Source organism: Equus caballus, chromosome 21 (genome assembly GCF_041296265.1).
Source record: "Equus caballus isolate H_3958 breed thoroughbred chromosome 21, TB-T2T, whole genome shotgun sequence".
NCBI classification, from domain to species: domain Eukaryota; kingdom Metazoa; phylum Chordata; class Mammalia; order Perissodactyla; family Equidae; genus Equus; species Equus caballus.
The window spans coordinates 19,362,600-19,380,254 of NC_091704.1; the positions used below are offsets into that span (position 1 = coordinate 19,362,600).

General features: G+C 39.1%; 1 protein-coding gene across 3 annotated transcripts in view; it reads right to left on the bottom strand.

The window, feature by feature from the left end:
- Positions 1–14,808, bottom strand: part of CDK7 (cyclin dependent kinase 7) — a 39,562-nt gene extending 24,754 nt beyond the window's left edge. Inside the window, exons 1-7 of one of the 3 annotated variants that reach the window (XM_001491054.7) lie at positions 14,478–14,795; positions 14,063–14,122; positions 6,425–6,458; positions 5,213–5,280; positions 4,378–4,446; positions 2,268–2,378; positions 1,082–1,200 (exon numbers count right to left, since the gene is read on the bottom strand). In XM_001491054.7, coding sequence (XP_001491104.1) covers positions 1,082–1,200; positions 2,268–2,378; positions 4,378–4,446; positions 5,213–5,280; positions 6,425–6,458; positions 14,063–14,122; positions 14,478–14,543 — 527 coding nt within the window. In that variant the 5' untranslated portion in view covers positions 14,544–14,795. Of the gene's footprint in view, positions 1–1,081; positions 1,201–2,267; positions 2,379–4,377; positions 4,447–5,212; positions 5,281–6,424; positions 6,459–14,062; positions 14,123–14,477 lie in introns of those variants that run through there. The other 2 variants (XM_070246799.1, XM_023625588.2) reach the window with 2 other exon arrangements.
- Positions 14,809–17,655: the final 2,847 nt, after the last annotated feature.

Here is a 17,655-nt window from a genome sequence, read left to right on the forward strand (position 1 = left end):
ATATACAATGGAATACTACTCAGACATAAAAAAAGACAAAATCATCCCATTCACAACATGGATAGACCTTGAGGGTATTGTGTTAAGCGAAATAAGCCAGACAAAGACAAACACCATATGATTTCACTCACATGTGGAGGATAAACTAACACACGGACAAAAAGCACAGTTGAGTGGTTACCAGAGGCGAAAGGGGTTAGGAGGTGGGCACAGAGGGTGAAAGGGCTCATTTACACAATGACAGAGAAAAAATAACATACAACTGAAATTTTACAATGTTAAAAACTATTATGACCTCAATTTAAAAAGAAGTGTCTTGGAAATTAACAAATGCCATCTTGACAAGAATTATAAAGTGTACTGTCCCTATCTATTTAATGTGGTTTTTAGTTTTCATACATAAAACCTATAAAGAGAACGGGGCAGGCCTGGTGACACAGTGATTAAGTTCATGCGGTCTGCTTTGGCGGACCGGGGTACACCGGTTCTGATCCCAGAAGCAGACCTACGCACTGCTCATCAAGCCATGGTGTGGCAGACATCCCACATATAAAGTAGAGAAAGATGGGCACAGATGTTAGCTCAGGGCCAGTCTTCCTCAGAAAAAGGGGAGGATTGGCGGTGGATGTTAGCTCAGGGCTAATCTTCCTCAAAATAAATGAATAAATAAACAGAAAATACAAGTACTAACAATATGAAAAATCCAAATATCAATGCACTGCTTTGTTTAGAGAATTTTCATTCACACTGAATGATATACAGGCCACCAAAATCAGGTTATGTAAAAGAACAGCCATAAAGTTCCAACCTACCTACCTAAAATGTAAAAGAAGTATAAATTAGTCCCAAAAGTTACTAGGTAAACGCCTGAGGACTGAATTAATTCAACTCCGTTTGAAAAAATGGCTGGTTTTTTTTCATTGTGGTAAGATATACATCACATAAAGAGGGCTGTATTTTTAACAAAACACCAACCATGATTCCTGAACTCTGCCAAGATATTTCAGAGAAACCAAATGATGCTCAGCTGTGATTAATATCCTGCACAACATAAGCTTCCAGTAATTTAAGAGATTCTTACCTGGTCACAACCTGATGTGTATAAGCTCTATTGGGGCTCCCAAATGATTTGGCCAGGCCAAAATCTGCCAGTTTTAGAACGCCATTTTCATCTAGCAACAAGTTGTTTGGTTTTAGGTCCTATATCATAGAGGTTTTAAACAAACAAGTAAGCAGGGTGCGGAATATCATAATGATACATTTAGTTGGCTTTAAACTTAGCAAAAACAGGATGACACCTCAATTTTAAACAATAATATTTTTTTTCACTGATGTGAAATCCTATCAATACAAACTAAGATTGGTCATAATACTCAGTGAGACCTTGGGTCAAGGTACCGAATTTCACTGAGCCTCAACTTACCTACTTCACAGAGTTGCTGTGAGGATTACATTTAATATTTCCTGTAAAGAGCCTAGTGTGATGACTGGCTCAATAAACAGTTGTTGCTATTAACTTAATAACAATAAAATATTTGAACTTTAGTAAATAAAAACATTATGCATTTAGAAAGGATGAGGAACATATTCTTCAAAATCCACGCCAAAATGATATTAGCAATAACCTAAAAGGGATTCCAAGTTTAAGGTATGAGAATTACTAACTATAATTACATATTCTTAGCTTTCTATCTAAACAGGGTGCCTAAAAACATCTATCTAAATTATCAGCTTGTTCCAATAGCTGAATGTTCCTAACAACGACTCAACCATTTCAGAAATTTTATTTCATTACTTCACAGAATTTTAGAGCTACTAGAAATACTATTTTTCCAAAGGTATTTCAGCATTGCATAATTTAAGCCACACTCTCACTGCATCTTTTTCCCCTAACAACAGTATAGCACAAAGAACACTGGACTTACAGCCAAAAGATCTAGGTTCTATTACTCTGTCAGTTATCAGCTACTGACCTTGAAAAAATATATAACCTTGGTCTGGTAACTTAGCAACTTAGCTCCTCATCTATGAAGAAAATGAAGGACTGGGTCTCTTTCATTTCTAAATTTCACATAGAAATTTAGAGTCCTCACAGAACCACTTGGTGGAACAACTGAAGGGAACATGCAGAGGAAGAAGATGGGATAAAATGGTCTAGTTTTACCTTTATTTTAACAATTTACATATTCAGACCGTTTACATATAAATTGGCTACATAAAACCTGACTACAACATAAAAAGTAATCGTACTTGGTTAAAACCCTTACCCTATGTAGAATCCAATGTTGATGTAAATATTCTAACCCTTGAAGAGTCATCAACATGTAGGCTTTGATGTGTGATGGTGTCAGCACAAGACTATTATCCTTTATTATAACCTGTAAATCAGGTATACAATATACAGGTAAACTTTATTAGCCCAAATAAACTCCACCGTATAAAATCATTTATAGACATAAAATGAATATACTCATACAGGAGAATCTCAAGAGATGCTGCCTAACTCTGACTGCTGTGTAGGAAGCATTGTCAGAACATCCAGTTATGTGTTAAGGAAAGTATCTTCGGTTTGGAAAGAAAGCAGTGCTTTGTCTCCTACTTTGATTTTAGGCATCCGTGTAGCGAACATCTGTTGTTTTCACTTGCCCCACAATGTACAGCCTTTTCTGATAATAGCATTATTCTGATAATAGCATATTCCTTTGGGACACCACCTGTTGCCAGCTCAGTCCACATGGACTGACCATCACCTGTGGCCTCTAGAGGTAGATACACGACCCAGGCATAGCCAATCACTATACTGCAGCCTGCTGTCCAGGAGATTGGTGATCCAAGCCAAGCCAATGAACCAGGCCAAGTGCCCATGCCAGAATCAAAGGGAACAAAGCACTTTCTTTCTTAGGGATTATTAAACTCTAAGGATATAAGCCTGGAAGTGTCTGAGCCACTACATCAAGAAACTATGCCCATGAATGAAAGCAACAGAAAACAAAACAGAACTGAGTTAAAGTGCAAGACTGACTTCTGATGGCATTATTTGTGAGCTGTGCCTAAAGCCAATTTATTCCTAGACTTGCCAGTTATTATGAGCTAGAAATCCGCATTTTCTTTTTTTAAAAATCAGATTTAGGTAAAACGTACCCTTTTGACTGCACAGTTCCATGAGTTTTAACAAACACACAGAGCTGTGTGACCACCATCACAATCAAGCTCGAGTTCTACAATCCCTCACAATTCCCTCAGGTCCTCTGTGCTCTATCCTGCCCTCCACTCCCAAACCCAGCAATCTCTGATCTGATTTCTCTTCCTTCAGTTTTACCTTTTCCAAAATACCATATAAATGGAATCAGACAATACATAGCCTTTTGAGCCTGGCTTCTTCCAATTAGCAATAATGCATTTGAGATTCGTCTATACTGTTGTATATATTAGTAGTTCATTTCTTTTTATTCCCAGATAGTATTCCATCGTATGGAGGTACCACAATTTGTTAATACATTCACTAGATAAAAGATATCTGGGTTGTTCAGTTTGGGGAATTATGAATAAAGCTAAACATCTGTGCACCAACTGCTTTCTGAGCAGACATGTTTTTGTTTCTCTTGGATAAATACCTATCAGTGCTATTGCTAGATCACACTTTAAGTATGTATTTAACTGGACAAGAAATTGCCAAACTGTTTTCCAAAGTTCTGTACCACTTTGCATTCTCACCAGCAGTGTATGAGAATTCCAGTTGTTCCACACCCTTGAATTGTCAGTTTTTGAGATTCGATTAATATTAATGAAAAGTATAAGATCTTATTTTTCTCAAAAAGAAACTCAGCTTTTAAAAGGATGATATTCTGTGATAATAGGAAAAATAAGCTCTAAATTTTCAACGGCCTAACACTCATTCCTCTAAAAATAATGTTGTTAAGATTGAGGCTGGCCCCGTGGCCGAGTGGTTAAGTTTGCACGCTCTGCTGCAGGCGGCCCAGTGTTTCGTTGGTTCGAATCCTGGGCGCGGACCTGGCATTGCTCATCAAACCACGCTGAGGCAGCGTCCCACATGCCACAACTAGAAGGACCCACAACGAAGAATATACAACTATGAACCGGGGGGCTTTGGGGAGAAAAAGGAAAAAAAAAATAATAATAAAAATAATGTTGTTAAGATTCAAGGAACTTGGTAAATAGAAATGCTAATGAAATTCAAATCTCTGTATTTGGCACCAGGAATATGAACAAATGATTCAGAAGGGCCTTAAGAGTACACCCAGATTTCAACAAAATTAAGCATTCTTTTTGACTACCAGTATCTTCATAAGTAGAAAATAAACATTTAGCTTCTCTTTTGACAGAGAAAAATACTTCCTCTAGGAATCTTAATCTTACCTCTAAATCAGTTTCCATAAAATCAAAGACAAGGCTAATATTAGATTTATGCCCAAAAGCATCAAGGAGCTGCAAAGCAAAATTAAAAAAAAAAATCAAAATGTGATTGTCTATTAAACACCTGACAGTATTACACCAACTGAAGTAATTTAAAAAAATTTAAACAAGTATTTGGACTGTTGATAATTCCTTGTTAAGCTTAAATAGTTTTATTAAATTTGATATTTATCCTTCTTTTGCTAAGAATTAGTACTTTGAGGCACAAAAACATTAAACTTTACTATTTTTTATAAACCATTAAATATTCAACCTTGCCCATAAAATTTTGGGAGTTACAATTAAGAAGTGAACTAATGAAAATCTCACTTCAGTCTCCAATTCAGAAAAATTCCCAAGCTCGGTGCCAAGAAAGTATTATAAATAGCAGTAGCAGCCACCATTCATTGAATGAGTGCATTCTGCAGGCCAGGCACTATGCCAGGACCTTTACATGTATTCAATTAGCTAGCCTCACAACAACCCTATGAGGTAGGGACTATGGCAGAGAACTGTGAGGGAATTTGCTCAAGGTCGTACACATGTTACAGCTCTCTAGGCTGCATAATGATTTCTAACAAAATAAGCCTGTATGTCAATATTTATTTCATCAGTTGTATAGTTTTAAAGACATTGTCAACAGGAATAATTAGGATAGAAAATACATTTCAGCCTGATAAACTTTTGAACTTTTTGCAAGGCTCATCTAGAAGAACTCATCTTGCTGAGCCTTGAATCAAGAGATTCAGAAAAGGCAGGGAGGGTCCCAAATCCCAGAAACAACTTAGATCATACTCACACCAATTATATTTGGATGACTTAGCTCCTGTAACAATTTGATCTCTCTTAAGGCTGTCCTATTTATACCTACAGAAAAAGGCAAAGCAAAAAGTGAAAAATAATCTGAAACCTCAAAGCTTCTTAAACTTATCTTTTGGGAAAGGTTAAGTCTCTCAGTCGATGGCAATAAACATTCTACAGAAAAAGAAGGGATATTTTGACAATTTTTATGACACATCTGTTTTTCTTTCATATTGTTTTATTTTCAAAATAGCTTAACACAGACTATGATAAATGGTGAAAACAGTATTCACTTCATCTGTAACATATCAGATCTGAAGGCTGCTGGAGAAACAACATGTATAAGTATGTCGCATATAGGCAATAAGTCAACAGCTCCCCTTCCCTTGCCCTATGAATATCAACAGTAGATTTTTTATGCTAATAGGAAACTTATGATGCTAACAGCAAACTAGTGATAAGATAGTATCTTTCCCAATGCAAAGCACAGAAAGCAAAATTAAAAATAAGATCCAGTGGGACTGGCCCCATGGCCCAGTAGTTAAGTTTGGCATGCTCTGCTTCAGCAGCCCGAGTCCATGGGTTCGGATCCCGGGTGCAGACCTACACCATTTGTCAGCCATGCTGTAGCAGGAACCTATACATAAAAAGTAGAGGAAGATTGGCACAGATGTTAGCTCAGGGCTAATCTTCCTCAGCAAAAAAAGATAAAAATAATAAGATCTGGTACTACTTGTTACATAGATGATGTACCCTTTTATAGAAACTATTTCTTGATGACTAAATAGAACTTAGCACTCTAGCAAACAAGGTTTTGGAAGAAAGGATTAAGAAATCTTTTCCTCCATACACCTAATTCCATAGCAAGCCTTGTGTACTTCCATAAAGGCATAGCTTGAATTTTCAAAGTAATTAGAAGCTCAGAAAAAGAAGAAACAACAGCCTGTAACAATACCTAAAACAGTAGTGAAGACAGCAAGACAAGCCACTAACCTTGCTGCCTTTCATTGACTTAGGTGACTTGAATGTTCCTCTGAACGCTCAAATGGTAGAAATCACAGATATCCTGTCTCTATCCTGAGTCTATCTTTACTATTCTGGGACCCTGCAATAACTCTATCCAGAACCACTGTTAACTCTAATACTTTGCTCATTTCCTCAATGAGGATAAAAACCTTTCTTGTTCTGTGAGATCACAAGAAATACATACCATCTTTAGCTTCTGATCTATGTCCAAGTTTGATCTGAGAGAGGAAAAAAAAAACCAAACACATTAAATATGTATTAAAAAATTGAGACTTAATGCATAATATATAAATTCTTCAGAAAATTAGCCACAGGGGCCAGCCCCGCGGCTGAGTGGTTAAATTCATGCACTCCACTTCAGCGGCCCAGGGTTTCACCAGTTCAAATCCTGGGCGTGGACATGGCACCATTCATCAGGCCATGCTGTGGCAGCATCCCACATGCCACAACCAGAAGGACCCACAACTAGAAATACACAACTATGTACCGGGGGCGATGGGGAGAAAAAAGAAAAATAAAATCTTAAAAAAAAAAAAAGTTAGCCACAGCAAAAACATGTAGTAACTCACATGGTGCTGGAATTAGAAGGCAAGAGGGGAGTGGGAATCATGAATCAGAAAGGCAAAATTATCAATATAAGACAGCATTAAGTACCTACCATTCCTTGTTCCTTAAGTTTCTAAACTGCACATTCAAGTAATGGAATTAAGAAAACAAGTATCTCCTTTATCTTTGCAAGCTTAAATGTGGAAAAAAATAACTGAGGGAAAATTGGCTAATAAACAAAAACATAACTTCAAGTTAGCCTATCTGGAAGGAAATATGTAACATAAACATAAATCGACATGTTTTTTGTTTTGGTGAGGAAGACAGGTCCTGAGCTAAGATCTGCGCCAATCTCCCTCTATTTTGAATTTGGGATGCAGCCACAGCATTGCTTGATGAGCTGATGAGCAGTGTGTAGGTCCACACCCGGGATGGAAACCCGCACACCCGGGGCTGCCAAAGCAGAGGGTGCAAACTTAACCACTACATCACAGGGCCGGCCCCTAAAGTGATACATTTAATATGCCCAACAGTATGCTCTCAGGAGCCAATTTTCCAAAAAGCAAAATTACAAATTGTGATAAAACAGTTAAACTGTTGTTACTGTGAAAAAGCATAACAAATTGCATTAACAGGTTCAGTCTTACACAAAACAGATTACTAAGTTAAAGAACATTCTCTTACTCACTACTTTATACAATGATTAAATGTAATCAAGAATTTAAAAAAAAAAGATTACTTCTGGAAAAAACACAGCTATTCTACCTTTAAAAATATCTCCTACCTACATACTACAAACAGAACTTTTTATTTAAAGGTAGGCTATTTATTATAGCACCAAAAAATGTGAGGCACTTAGGAATAAATTTAACGAGAGATGTACAAAGCTTTCCAAGAAGAAAATTTAAAAACACTATTAAAACATGCTTAAAAGTGAGACCAAAATAAACAAATATCATGTTCACAGATAGGAAGACTCAGTATCATATATGTGTCAATTCTCTTCAAATTCAACACAACTAAATCTAAAGCTCAACAGCATTTTTCAGACACTGAGAAATCAATTGTAAATTTTATGTGGAAAAGTAAGGAGCTAAGAATAGACAATTGAAAAAAATATTACTCAGAACAGACAATTTAAAAAATGATTACATTTTCTAAAAATAATAAAAAAGTAGATTACTTTCACGAAGCCATCTACTTCATCACCCAGATTCAACAATTATCAATATTTTGCCACACTTATTTCATTCATTCATCCTCTCCTTTTTGATAGCGAAAATATTTTAAAACAAATACCAGACTTTGTGTTATTTCATCCCTATACAATACTTAAGTAAGCATCTCTAAAACATGGACATTTTCTTATGTAACCATAATGCCATTTTCATACCTAACAGAATTAATAATAATGCCATAATGGCATGCAATACCTAGTCCATATTTATATTCTCCTGCTCTTTTCAAATTCCCAATTGGCTGATAGAGTAGCCAAAACAATTTTGAAGAAGAAAAACTGCTATGTAGCACTTATCAGATTTCAAGGCTTTTTATAAGGCAACAGTAATTAAAGATATTGTAGTATTTGAGTAGGGATTGAAAAAATCAACCAATGTTAAAGAATAGCGTGCCAGAGAATGCCCACCATGTGCCAAGTGCAGTGCTGAGCTCTGAGAACACGGTGATGACCAAAAACAGGTTCCTTAGAGTGATGTCAGCATAATGGCAGAGTGAACTTCCCCAGTAATCACTCCCCTCCAACACACAACAAAAAGGACATTCGTGCTCCAACAGAGAACATCCAAACATACAAAAAACGTTGGAGAAACCCACACAGCCATACGACAGCGGGCAGAGAGGCTGGAGTCCCCCTCAGAGGAGGTGGAACAGGGTAAGAGAAAACTTCACTCCCTCCCCTAAAGACTGCGATCCAGGACCATGAGATGCCTCCGAGAGGGAAGGAACAGGGGAGGGGACGTTCATTCTTGGGAACATCAAGGATCCCCGCTGGGCCCTTACAGCCTAGAGGGAAGCCCTTTACTGGCATGAAAGCTTTCACAGGGGGGTGACCTTATCAAGCCAATACCCCAGGAGAGCAGACAGCGAGAGCAGAGCAAAAAAAACCCAAGGGCATGCAGGAGAAAGCGCCACTCCCCCAACCAGCCCAGAGAAGCTCCAGTGGCTCTAGTGCCTGGGATCTTGGCTGAAGGCAGAGGGCTCAGAATGCAAGGCTCTTTACCCCACCCAGTGGCAATAGGCAGTAACTGCAAGCAAATAACACCAGGATGTGAAAACTCAGAGCCACTCCCTCTAGCAATAGCAAACATTATATTAGAGCTCCAAATCAGAGAGAAAATGACAAGTACCCAGAAATCAGGCCTGAGAACACAGAAATATGTAATCTAAATGACAGAGAATTCAAAATAGCTATCATCAAAAAACTCAACGAGTTAAAAGAGAATGTAGAGAAACAATTCAAGGAGTTGAGGAGCTACTTCACAAAACAGATTGAAACTATAAAGAATCAATCAGTACTACTAGAGATGAAACATACAATTGAAGAAATAAAACAAAATAAGGATTCCCTGAATGCTCAAGTGGACATCATAGAGGAGCATATCAGCATAATCAAAGATAGACATGTTGAAATGCTCCAGATAGAGGAGGAGAGAGGACTAAGACTAAAAGGAAATGAAGAAAGTCTCTGAGGAATAATCCAACTCAAATAGGAAATGCAACATAAGAATTATAGGTATTGAAGAAGGAGAAGAGAAGGAGAATGGAGCAGAAGGCTTGTTCAAAGAAATAATAGCAGAGAATTTCCCAAACCTAGGGAAGGAGATGGAAATCTATGCACAAGAGGCTGCCAGATCGCCTATATATGTCAATGTAAAAAGACCTACTGCAAGGCATATAGCAGTGAAACTGACAAAAGTGAATGACAAGAAAGATACTAAGCACAACAAGGCAGAACAAGATAACCTACACAGGAACTCACATCAGGCTTTCAGCAGATTTCTCTGCAGAAACTTTACAGGCTGGAAAGACTGGAATGACATACTCAATTGTTCAAGGACAAAAACTTTCAGCCAAGAATACTCTATCCAGCGAAAATATCCTTCAGATATGATGGAGAAATAAGAACTTTCCCAGATAAACATAAGCTAAGGGAATATGTAGCCACAAGACACCCCCCCACACACACAAGAAATCCTCAAGAAGGCCCTCATACCTGAAAAAAAGAAAGGGAAAAGGGGTTACAAAACACGGAGTAAGGAGATAAATAGGTAGACAGAACTAGAGCAGGACAGCAAATACTCAACTATGTCATTAAAGACAAAGGGAAGGAAAACACCAAAAATAAAGATAATCTTGTCATTTTAATCACAAAATCATAACACAAGAAGGAATAACATGTGGGAAAAACAACTTAGGTGGGGAAGAGGAAAGGCACTGAACAGTTTAGTCTAAGGTACTAAGAGGCCATCAGAAAAGAGACTATCTTATCTACAAGATTTTGAATACAAACCTCATGGCAACCACTAAACAAAAAAGCAGAACATGGACACAAATAATAAATAAGGAGAAAACACAGAAACACAACATAAGAAACTACATAACTCAACTGGTAGACCAAAATACACAGGACAAGAAACAAACGAAATGCAGGAGGACGGGAAAATGAGTGATAAAATGGCAGCATTAAGCCCTCATATATTGATAATCACCCTAAATGTAAATGGACTGAATTCTCCAAGAAAAAGACACAGAGTGGCAAGATGGATTAAAGAACAAGACCAAACAATATGCTGCCTCCATGAAACACATCTCAGCTCCAATGACAAACAGGCTCACAGTGAAGAGATGGAAGATGATACTTCAAGCTAATGGCAAACAAAAGAAAGCAAGTGTTGCCATACTTATTTCAGAGAAAGCAAACTTCAAGATAAGACCGGTAAAGACAGACAAAGAGGGGCAGTTTATAATGCAAAGAGGGGCAGTTTATAATGATCAAAGGCACATTCCATCAAGAAGAAATAACATTTATAAATATCTATGCACACAACACAGGAGCACCAAAGTACAAAAAGAAACTATTAACAAACCTAAAAGAAGATATTAATAATAACACAACAATAGTAGGAGATCTCAACAATCTACTCACATCAATGGATAGATCATCCAGACAGAAAATCAACAAGGAAACAGTGGAATGAAATGAAAAGCTAGACGAGCTGGACTTAATAGTTATATATCGAACACTCCATCCAAAAACAGCAGAATACACATTCTTCTCAAGTGTGCATGGAACATTCTCAAGGGTAGACCATATGTTGGGAAACAAGGAAATCCTCAATAAACTTAAGACTGAAATAAGAACAAGCATGTTTTCTGACCTCAATGCTATAAAGCTAGAAATTAATTACAAGAAAAAAGCTGAGAAACGGACAAAGATGTGGAGACTAAACAACATGCTATTGACCAACCAATGGATCATTGAAGAAATTAAAGGAAAAATAAAAAAATATCTGGAGACAAATGAAAATTAAAACATACCATACCAACTCATATGGGATGAAGCAAAATTTCAGATGGAATAAAGACTTTAATGTGAAAAGTGATACTTTTAAATTTTTAGAAGAAAATATAGTAGAATTCTTTATAACCTGGAGGTAGGGAAGCACAGAAAAAGGAAACTCATAAAGGGAAAAAACAGATAAATTCAACCAGGTTAAAATTAAAAATTTCTGTGCCTCAAAAGATACCATAAATAAACTAAAAGCTGGGGTCAGCCCGGTGGCTCAGCAGTTAAGTGCGCATGTTCTGCTTGGGCAGCCCAGAGTTCGCTGGTTTGGATCCCGGGTGCAGACATGGCACTGTTTGGCAAGCCATGCTGTGGTAGGCGTCCCACATATAAAGTAGAGGAAGATGGGCACAGATGTTAGCTCAGGGCCAGTCTTCCTCAGCAAAAAGAGGAGGACTGGCAGCAGATGTTAGCTCAGGGCTAATCTTCCTCAAAAAATAAATAAATAAATAAAATAAAAGCCTAGTGAAAGACTGGGAGATGATATCTTCAATGCATATTTCTAACAAAGGCTCAATACCCAGAATATATAAAGAATTACATGAAATCCTTAGGAAAAAAAATTTATAAGCAACCTAACAGAAAAATAGGTAGGAGAAAGTCTAAAAAGCCAATAAATCTAAGAAAAGATGACCAATCCCACTGGTAATAGAGAAGTATTAACTGAAACAACCACCACAGACTGTAAAACAATCTAATTGACAAATGTTGTAAAGTCTGACAATACAAGGATGGTGAGGATGTGGCAAGAGATTAGATGGGTCCAACCATTTGGGAGAGCAATCTGGCAATATCTGGTGAGGCCGATGCTGTGTATTCTCTATGTAGCAATAATTCATATTTGGTCTCAACTACAGATACACTTTTTCTAAAGAAACTCATATGTGTATAGGAATGTCTGTAGAAGGACTATATTGGGGGAAACATGGGGAAAAAACCAGCCTAAGTGTTTACCAACAAGAGTTTGGTTAGACAAATTTTAGTGCAGTCATATAATGGAATCTAATTATCAGTGAGCATGAATAAATTAGATCTACATGTATCAATGTGGAAGATTTCAGAAATGATGTTGATTCAGAAAAACAAGTTGCATAAAAATGTTTTATATACATGTACCTGAAGTTTAAAAGTATGCAATACTATATATTGTTGAGATACATATATTTGAGACAAATACTGAAAAATGAGAAACACTCCAAAAGGCCACCAATAAGAATTGGTTAAATAAACTGGAAAACATAAATTCAGTATGATCTCTTTAAAAGGATGAGGTAGATCAATGATATTTTAAAAGTCCAAGACACAAGAGGTGAAAGAATACAAAATAGTTTGTTATTCCTTTTTGGTAAAATTAAACATAAATGTTAATAAATGAACAGGAGCAGAAATTAGGTGAGTTGGGAGGGGAAGGTGCACAAGCACCAAATCCTCAATGTTTATAGTGGGAAACACAGATAGTGTCTAAAACTGCGGGGGGGGGGGGGGGGGGTAGTGGGGACCACTCAAGAAATAATGATATAAGCATATTACTCAACGAAATGGAGGTAAATACCAGAGGAAAGAGTTTTATAGGAGTTGAAAGTGATTGTTCCAAGGAGTGAAAAGCAGGGGTAGAAGAGTCAGGCATGTTAAAAAGCCTTGGCCTCTTGACTTTTAAAACCACAAAGACGTATTATTTGAAATAAAAATTAAATGTAAAAGAAGATTCCACCATGAGTGACCTTAAAGTGTCAAAGTCTATCACAGAGAAACCGGATGGATTCTAAATCATAATTAATATTAAAAGCAAGCAAACAAGAAACTCACGAGGACTTTCAGACAACTACAGAGCTCAACAGGCCAAAAGCTTGAAGAGATCCTATCAGTCAGTCGCGTCAATAAATTATGAATGAGTGTCTACAAAGGTACTAGCCACAGTCCTAAGTAAACAGACAATAAACTCATAGATAAGAAGATTCCAGATTTTGATAAATGCTATGAAGATAATAAAGAAATATGGCACAGAACCCTAGGGAGGGAGGGAGGCACACCTGTTTTAGTTAGAGTGACCAGCGAAGGCCTCTCTGTGGAGGAGACAATTGCGTGAGATCTAAATGATAAAGGAGTCAACCACCCCAAGTTTTAGAGGAACTATATACTACCGAGAAAGCAAAGCAAATGCAGTGATCCTAGGACTGGAATGAATTTAATGAGCTCAAGGGACAGAAAGATTAGCGTGGCTAGAATACAGTGAACCAGGGGTAGAATCAAAAAAACTTAGATAAAGGGTCAGGAGTTGTAAAACCCTTAACCAAGGGAGTAGCTGGATTATAGAACATAAAGGAAAACAAGGCCACGAGAGAAGTCAGAAAAAGTAAGAAAGCTGACAATGGCAGGACTAACTGTGGAGAGAAAAAGAGGCAGCCAGGTTAAGCGATTAGGGAGATAGGCTTCAAAGGAGGTAGGGATTTCGAAGGAGAGACAGATTCAAAGCAGCAACAGGAACAACAGAAAGGTGGAGGTTACCTACCCCACCAAAAGGCCCAGAGGAGTGAGAAAAACAGCCTCTTTTTGAGAGGGTTAGTGATGTCAGCAGTCTGGGGAAACAGCACTCAAGCTGGCAGCAGGACCCCTGGACTAAATCCTAGCTTCAGCTCACACATACAGACATCTTCAAAAAGCCTCCAGGAAAAACAACAAACTGCAACTCACTTTCTTAATGGCGACGATTTGGTTGGTGTTCTTGTCTCTGGCCTTGTAAACCGTGGCAAACTAGAGAAAAACACAGGAATAACGTTAGGTCTGTGGTAGTTTTTGTGTTTGTGTTTGCCTTTTTACCCTTTTAGATTTGGGGGAAGCAAAGACCCGGGGTTCTGGGGGCCGACTCGCGGCGGCCTGAAGCGGGGGGTTGGAGGGGGTGCAATCCACGTCCCGCTGCAGTCTGTTCCTCAGAACCGGGGGGCCGCTCAGGGGCTCACCGTCGGGCTAGCAGGAGGCCTCGGCGGCCTCGCCCAGAGACAGCGAGCACCAAGGCCAGTCCTGTGGCTTCCACGAGAAACCTGCCAGGGCGTCAGGCGGCAAGGCACTCTCTGCTCAGGTCCCTCCGATCCGCGCCCAAGAGCCCTACCTGTCCTTCCCCGAGGAAGTCTAGTTTTTCGTAACGCTTTGCTCGCGACTTCACGTCCACAGCCATCGGTCGCGCGAACCCCGACTCTAGCTGAAAGGGGTGAGCTCCGAAGACGACAGGAATTTAAAGGAGCCTTAAAGCCCTCTACAGCCACTTCCGTTCACTGGGCTCCGACGCTTTATTAGCTCCGCCCCCACTTCCGGGATGGGCGTGGGTGATAGTCCGTCGGTCCCGCCCCAGCCCGCCCCACGGAAGCTGTGCGAGGCCGGGCTCCCTGGTTCGCTGCTCTACTCCCCGCCCTGTCACGTGGCCGCCTGTGGCTGCCGGAAGCAGTTTATTTATTACGTGGTGCCTGTCTGTGACACTGTGTTACTGCTTTAATTTGGATAGTTTCTTCACTACCGGGGACAGGTCAGCATTTTAATACGATGTTCTGAGTTCGGGATTTAATAGGTGTGTATGAGTGCGCAAGGCTTGGCCTTGTCCCTGATCTCGCTTTCTGGTTCTGGCTCAAGGGCGTCCTGTCGCCACGGTTCCTATGAACGCCTAGCCCCACAATCTCAGATTACTTAGACGAGTCCCCAGTTCTTAAGGGCTGGTCAAGGGGCATTCTTAGCGCAATCCCTTTGTGAAGAAGCACGTCCTGGGAAACAAAATCCAAGTCAACTGAAGAATTTTGTGCTGTGAAACGGACTTCTGGTCATCACTTTTCTACTCTGTAAAATGGAAATAATAATAGACTACATCATAGGTGGTTGTGAGGATTAAATGAGACATGCAGAAAGTTTAGACAAAGTGCCCAATTAAGTGTTAAATGTGATCGGTACCAAACTTTGATTCTCATAAATTTTCATACAAAGCAAAAATTAAAGACTGATTTTTTCGGCAAATATATATTGTTTACTGTGTGCCAGGCTGTGTCGTACGTAGACTCTGAGAAATCAGCAGAGAAAAAGACAAACATCCCTGCCTTCCAATGGGAGGAGAAAACAAGTAAAAGATATCTTGATACATAGAGATAAGTGCTATAGAGATAATAAAGCGGGGAAAGGGTATAGAGATAGTAGGGTTTGCACTTTTGAATAGTGTGGTACAAGAAAGACATCACTGAAAAGCCACTGCAGTTTTGAGCAGACAAGTGATACGATCTGACTTAATGTTTTAAAAGGTTCACTCTGGCTGTAGTGAGAGACTAAACTATACACTTAGAGGGGCAAGGAGAAACAAGAAGCCCTGTTAGAGAATTATTGCAATAATCCAGATGGCTAGATTAGGTGGTACTAGTTTGGCTTCTAGCCAATAGGATTTGCTGACAGTCTGGCTATGGGTTATGGGGGAAAAACAGGATAATTCCAAGGTTTTAACCTCTACAGCATTTGATTTTTCTAAGAATTGAGAATCCTGATTTTCAGAGGTTATGTTGAAGGCAGCAGAATACCAAGACTCATAATTTGATAAAAGTAAAAAAGGTTGAGTGCTTGCTCTGGATCTAGATGCCTGCATTTGAATACTAGCCCCACAAATATTCACTCACAAATGTCTAACTTGGGCAAATTATTTAACCTTTCTGTTCCTAGTTTCCTTGTCTGTAATAGGCCCGACTCATAGTGTTGCTGCAAGGCTTAAATAACTTCACACTTCAAAAACCCTTAAAATAGTATCAGTGCTCATTTTATGTTAGCCATTACATAACTATTTGATCACCTTCCAGCTCTTTGTCACTACTTGGGTCTTTATTGAGCTCTGATGTGTTCCTGGGCAAAATTCTCATACGCTGCAGAAAACACACCATTTTTACCACTTATATCTCTTAATTGTGGCAAGTCATACCCAAGGATACATGGTGTCACATGATTTAGGTCAAAATTCCTCTGAAAGACATCACTGTAACAAGTAATCTAACCTTACTTGTAGTAGAAATAAGCTAAACAGTGAGCTCAACTTGATGGTACACCTGTGAGGCTTGAGGTTCCTAAGTGTGTCATGGCATATGAACTGATAATCACTCCATTACGCCATGCTGCCAACAAGTAAATTCCTATTTGGGGACATTTTATATAGGGTAACAAAGGCAGTATTTAGGTGATATTCTGGGTTCATTAGGTCACTGTAAATATAAAATACCATTCAGCATCTGTATAGAATTTTACAGTTTACAAAGCACTTTCACACATTGGTAGTAGCCAGCTTCCGAGATGGCCCCGATGATTCTTGCCTTCTAGTATTAATGCACTTGTGTAGTCTCCTCCCACAATGAAACAGGCTGTTATGTGTGACCAATCAAATATGCAAGAAGTGAGTGTGTGCAACTTGAGTTTAGACCATAAATGGCATTGCTGCTTCCACCTTGCATGCTTATATCATTTGCTCTGGGGGGAAGTCAGCCATCGTGTCATGAATTAACTCAGGCAGCCCTATGGAGAGGAAGTGAGGCCTCCTGCCAACAGCCAGCATCGACTTGCCAGCCATGTGAGCAAGCCACCTCGGAAGTAGATTGTCCAGACCCCATCAAGCCTTCGGATAACTGCAGCTCCAGGTGGCACCTGATTGTAACCTCATGTGAGACACTGAGCAGAACTGCCTGGCCAAGCTGCTCCAAATTCCTGACCCAGAGAAACCATGAGCTACTAAGTGATTATTGATGTTTGTAGTCACTAAGTTTTGGAGTGATTCATTACCCAGTAATGGACAATACACTAATTTGGTCCTGCCTATCACACTGTAGAGTACTGGAGAGGAAATCCGAAACTTGGACAAATGAAGCAATTTGCTGTTGGTTACATGCATTTAAGTGCTTAACTTCTAAATGAAAATACAGGTTATTTACTCTAAGCCTAGCCAGAATTCTTTCTATGACACAATCCTCCTTGGGGGCTCATCCTATGACAGCAATTCCCAGTGACATGCCTTTTTGCCATAGCTGTACTCAGAGATTCTGTAACAGTGATATATTTTTTCCTTGTGACTTTCATGGCAGCAGCTGTAATAAGGTGGCCTACAAGCAGTTCCAGTACTGGGGTTTCTACCTGCTGGCCCACCGTCTTACTCAAGCCAGTCTTAATTACTTGAACCCACTCTGTTTCTGAAAGCCAAAAAAATGCCCTGGGCCTCCTTTTACTGAAATGAGAATGCTAAGGAGAAAAAAGGGAATAGTGCCAGTCTTTAAGAAAATTTCTCA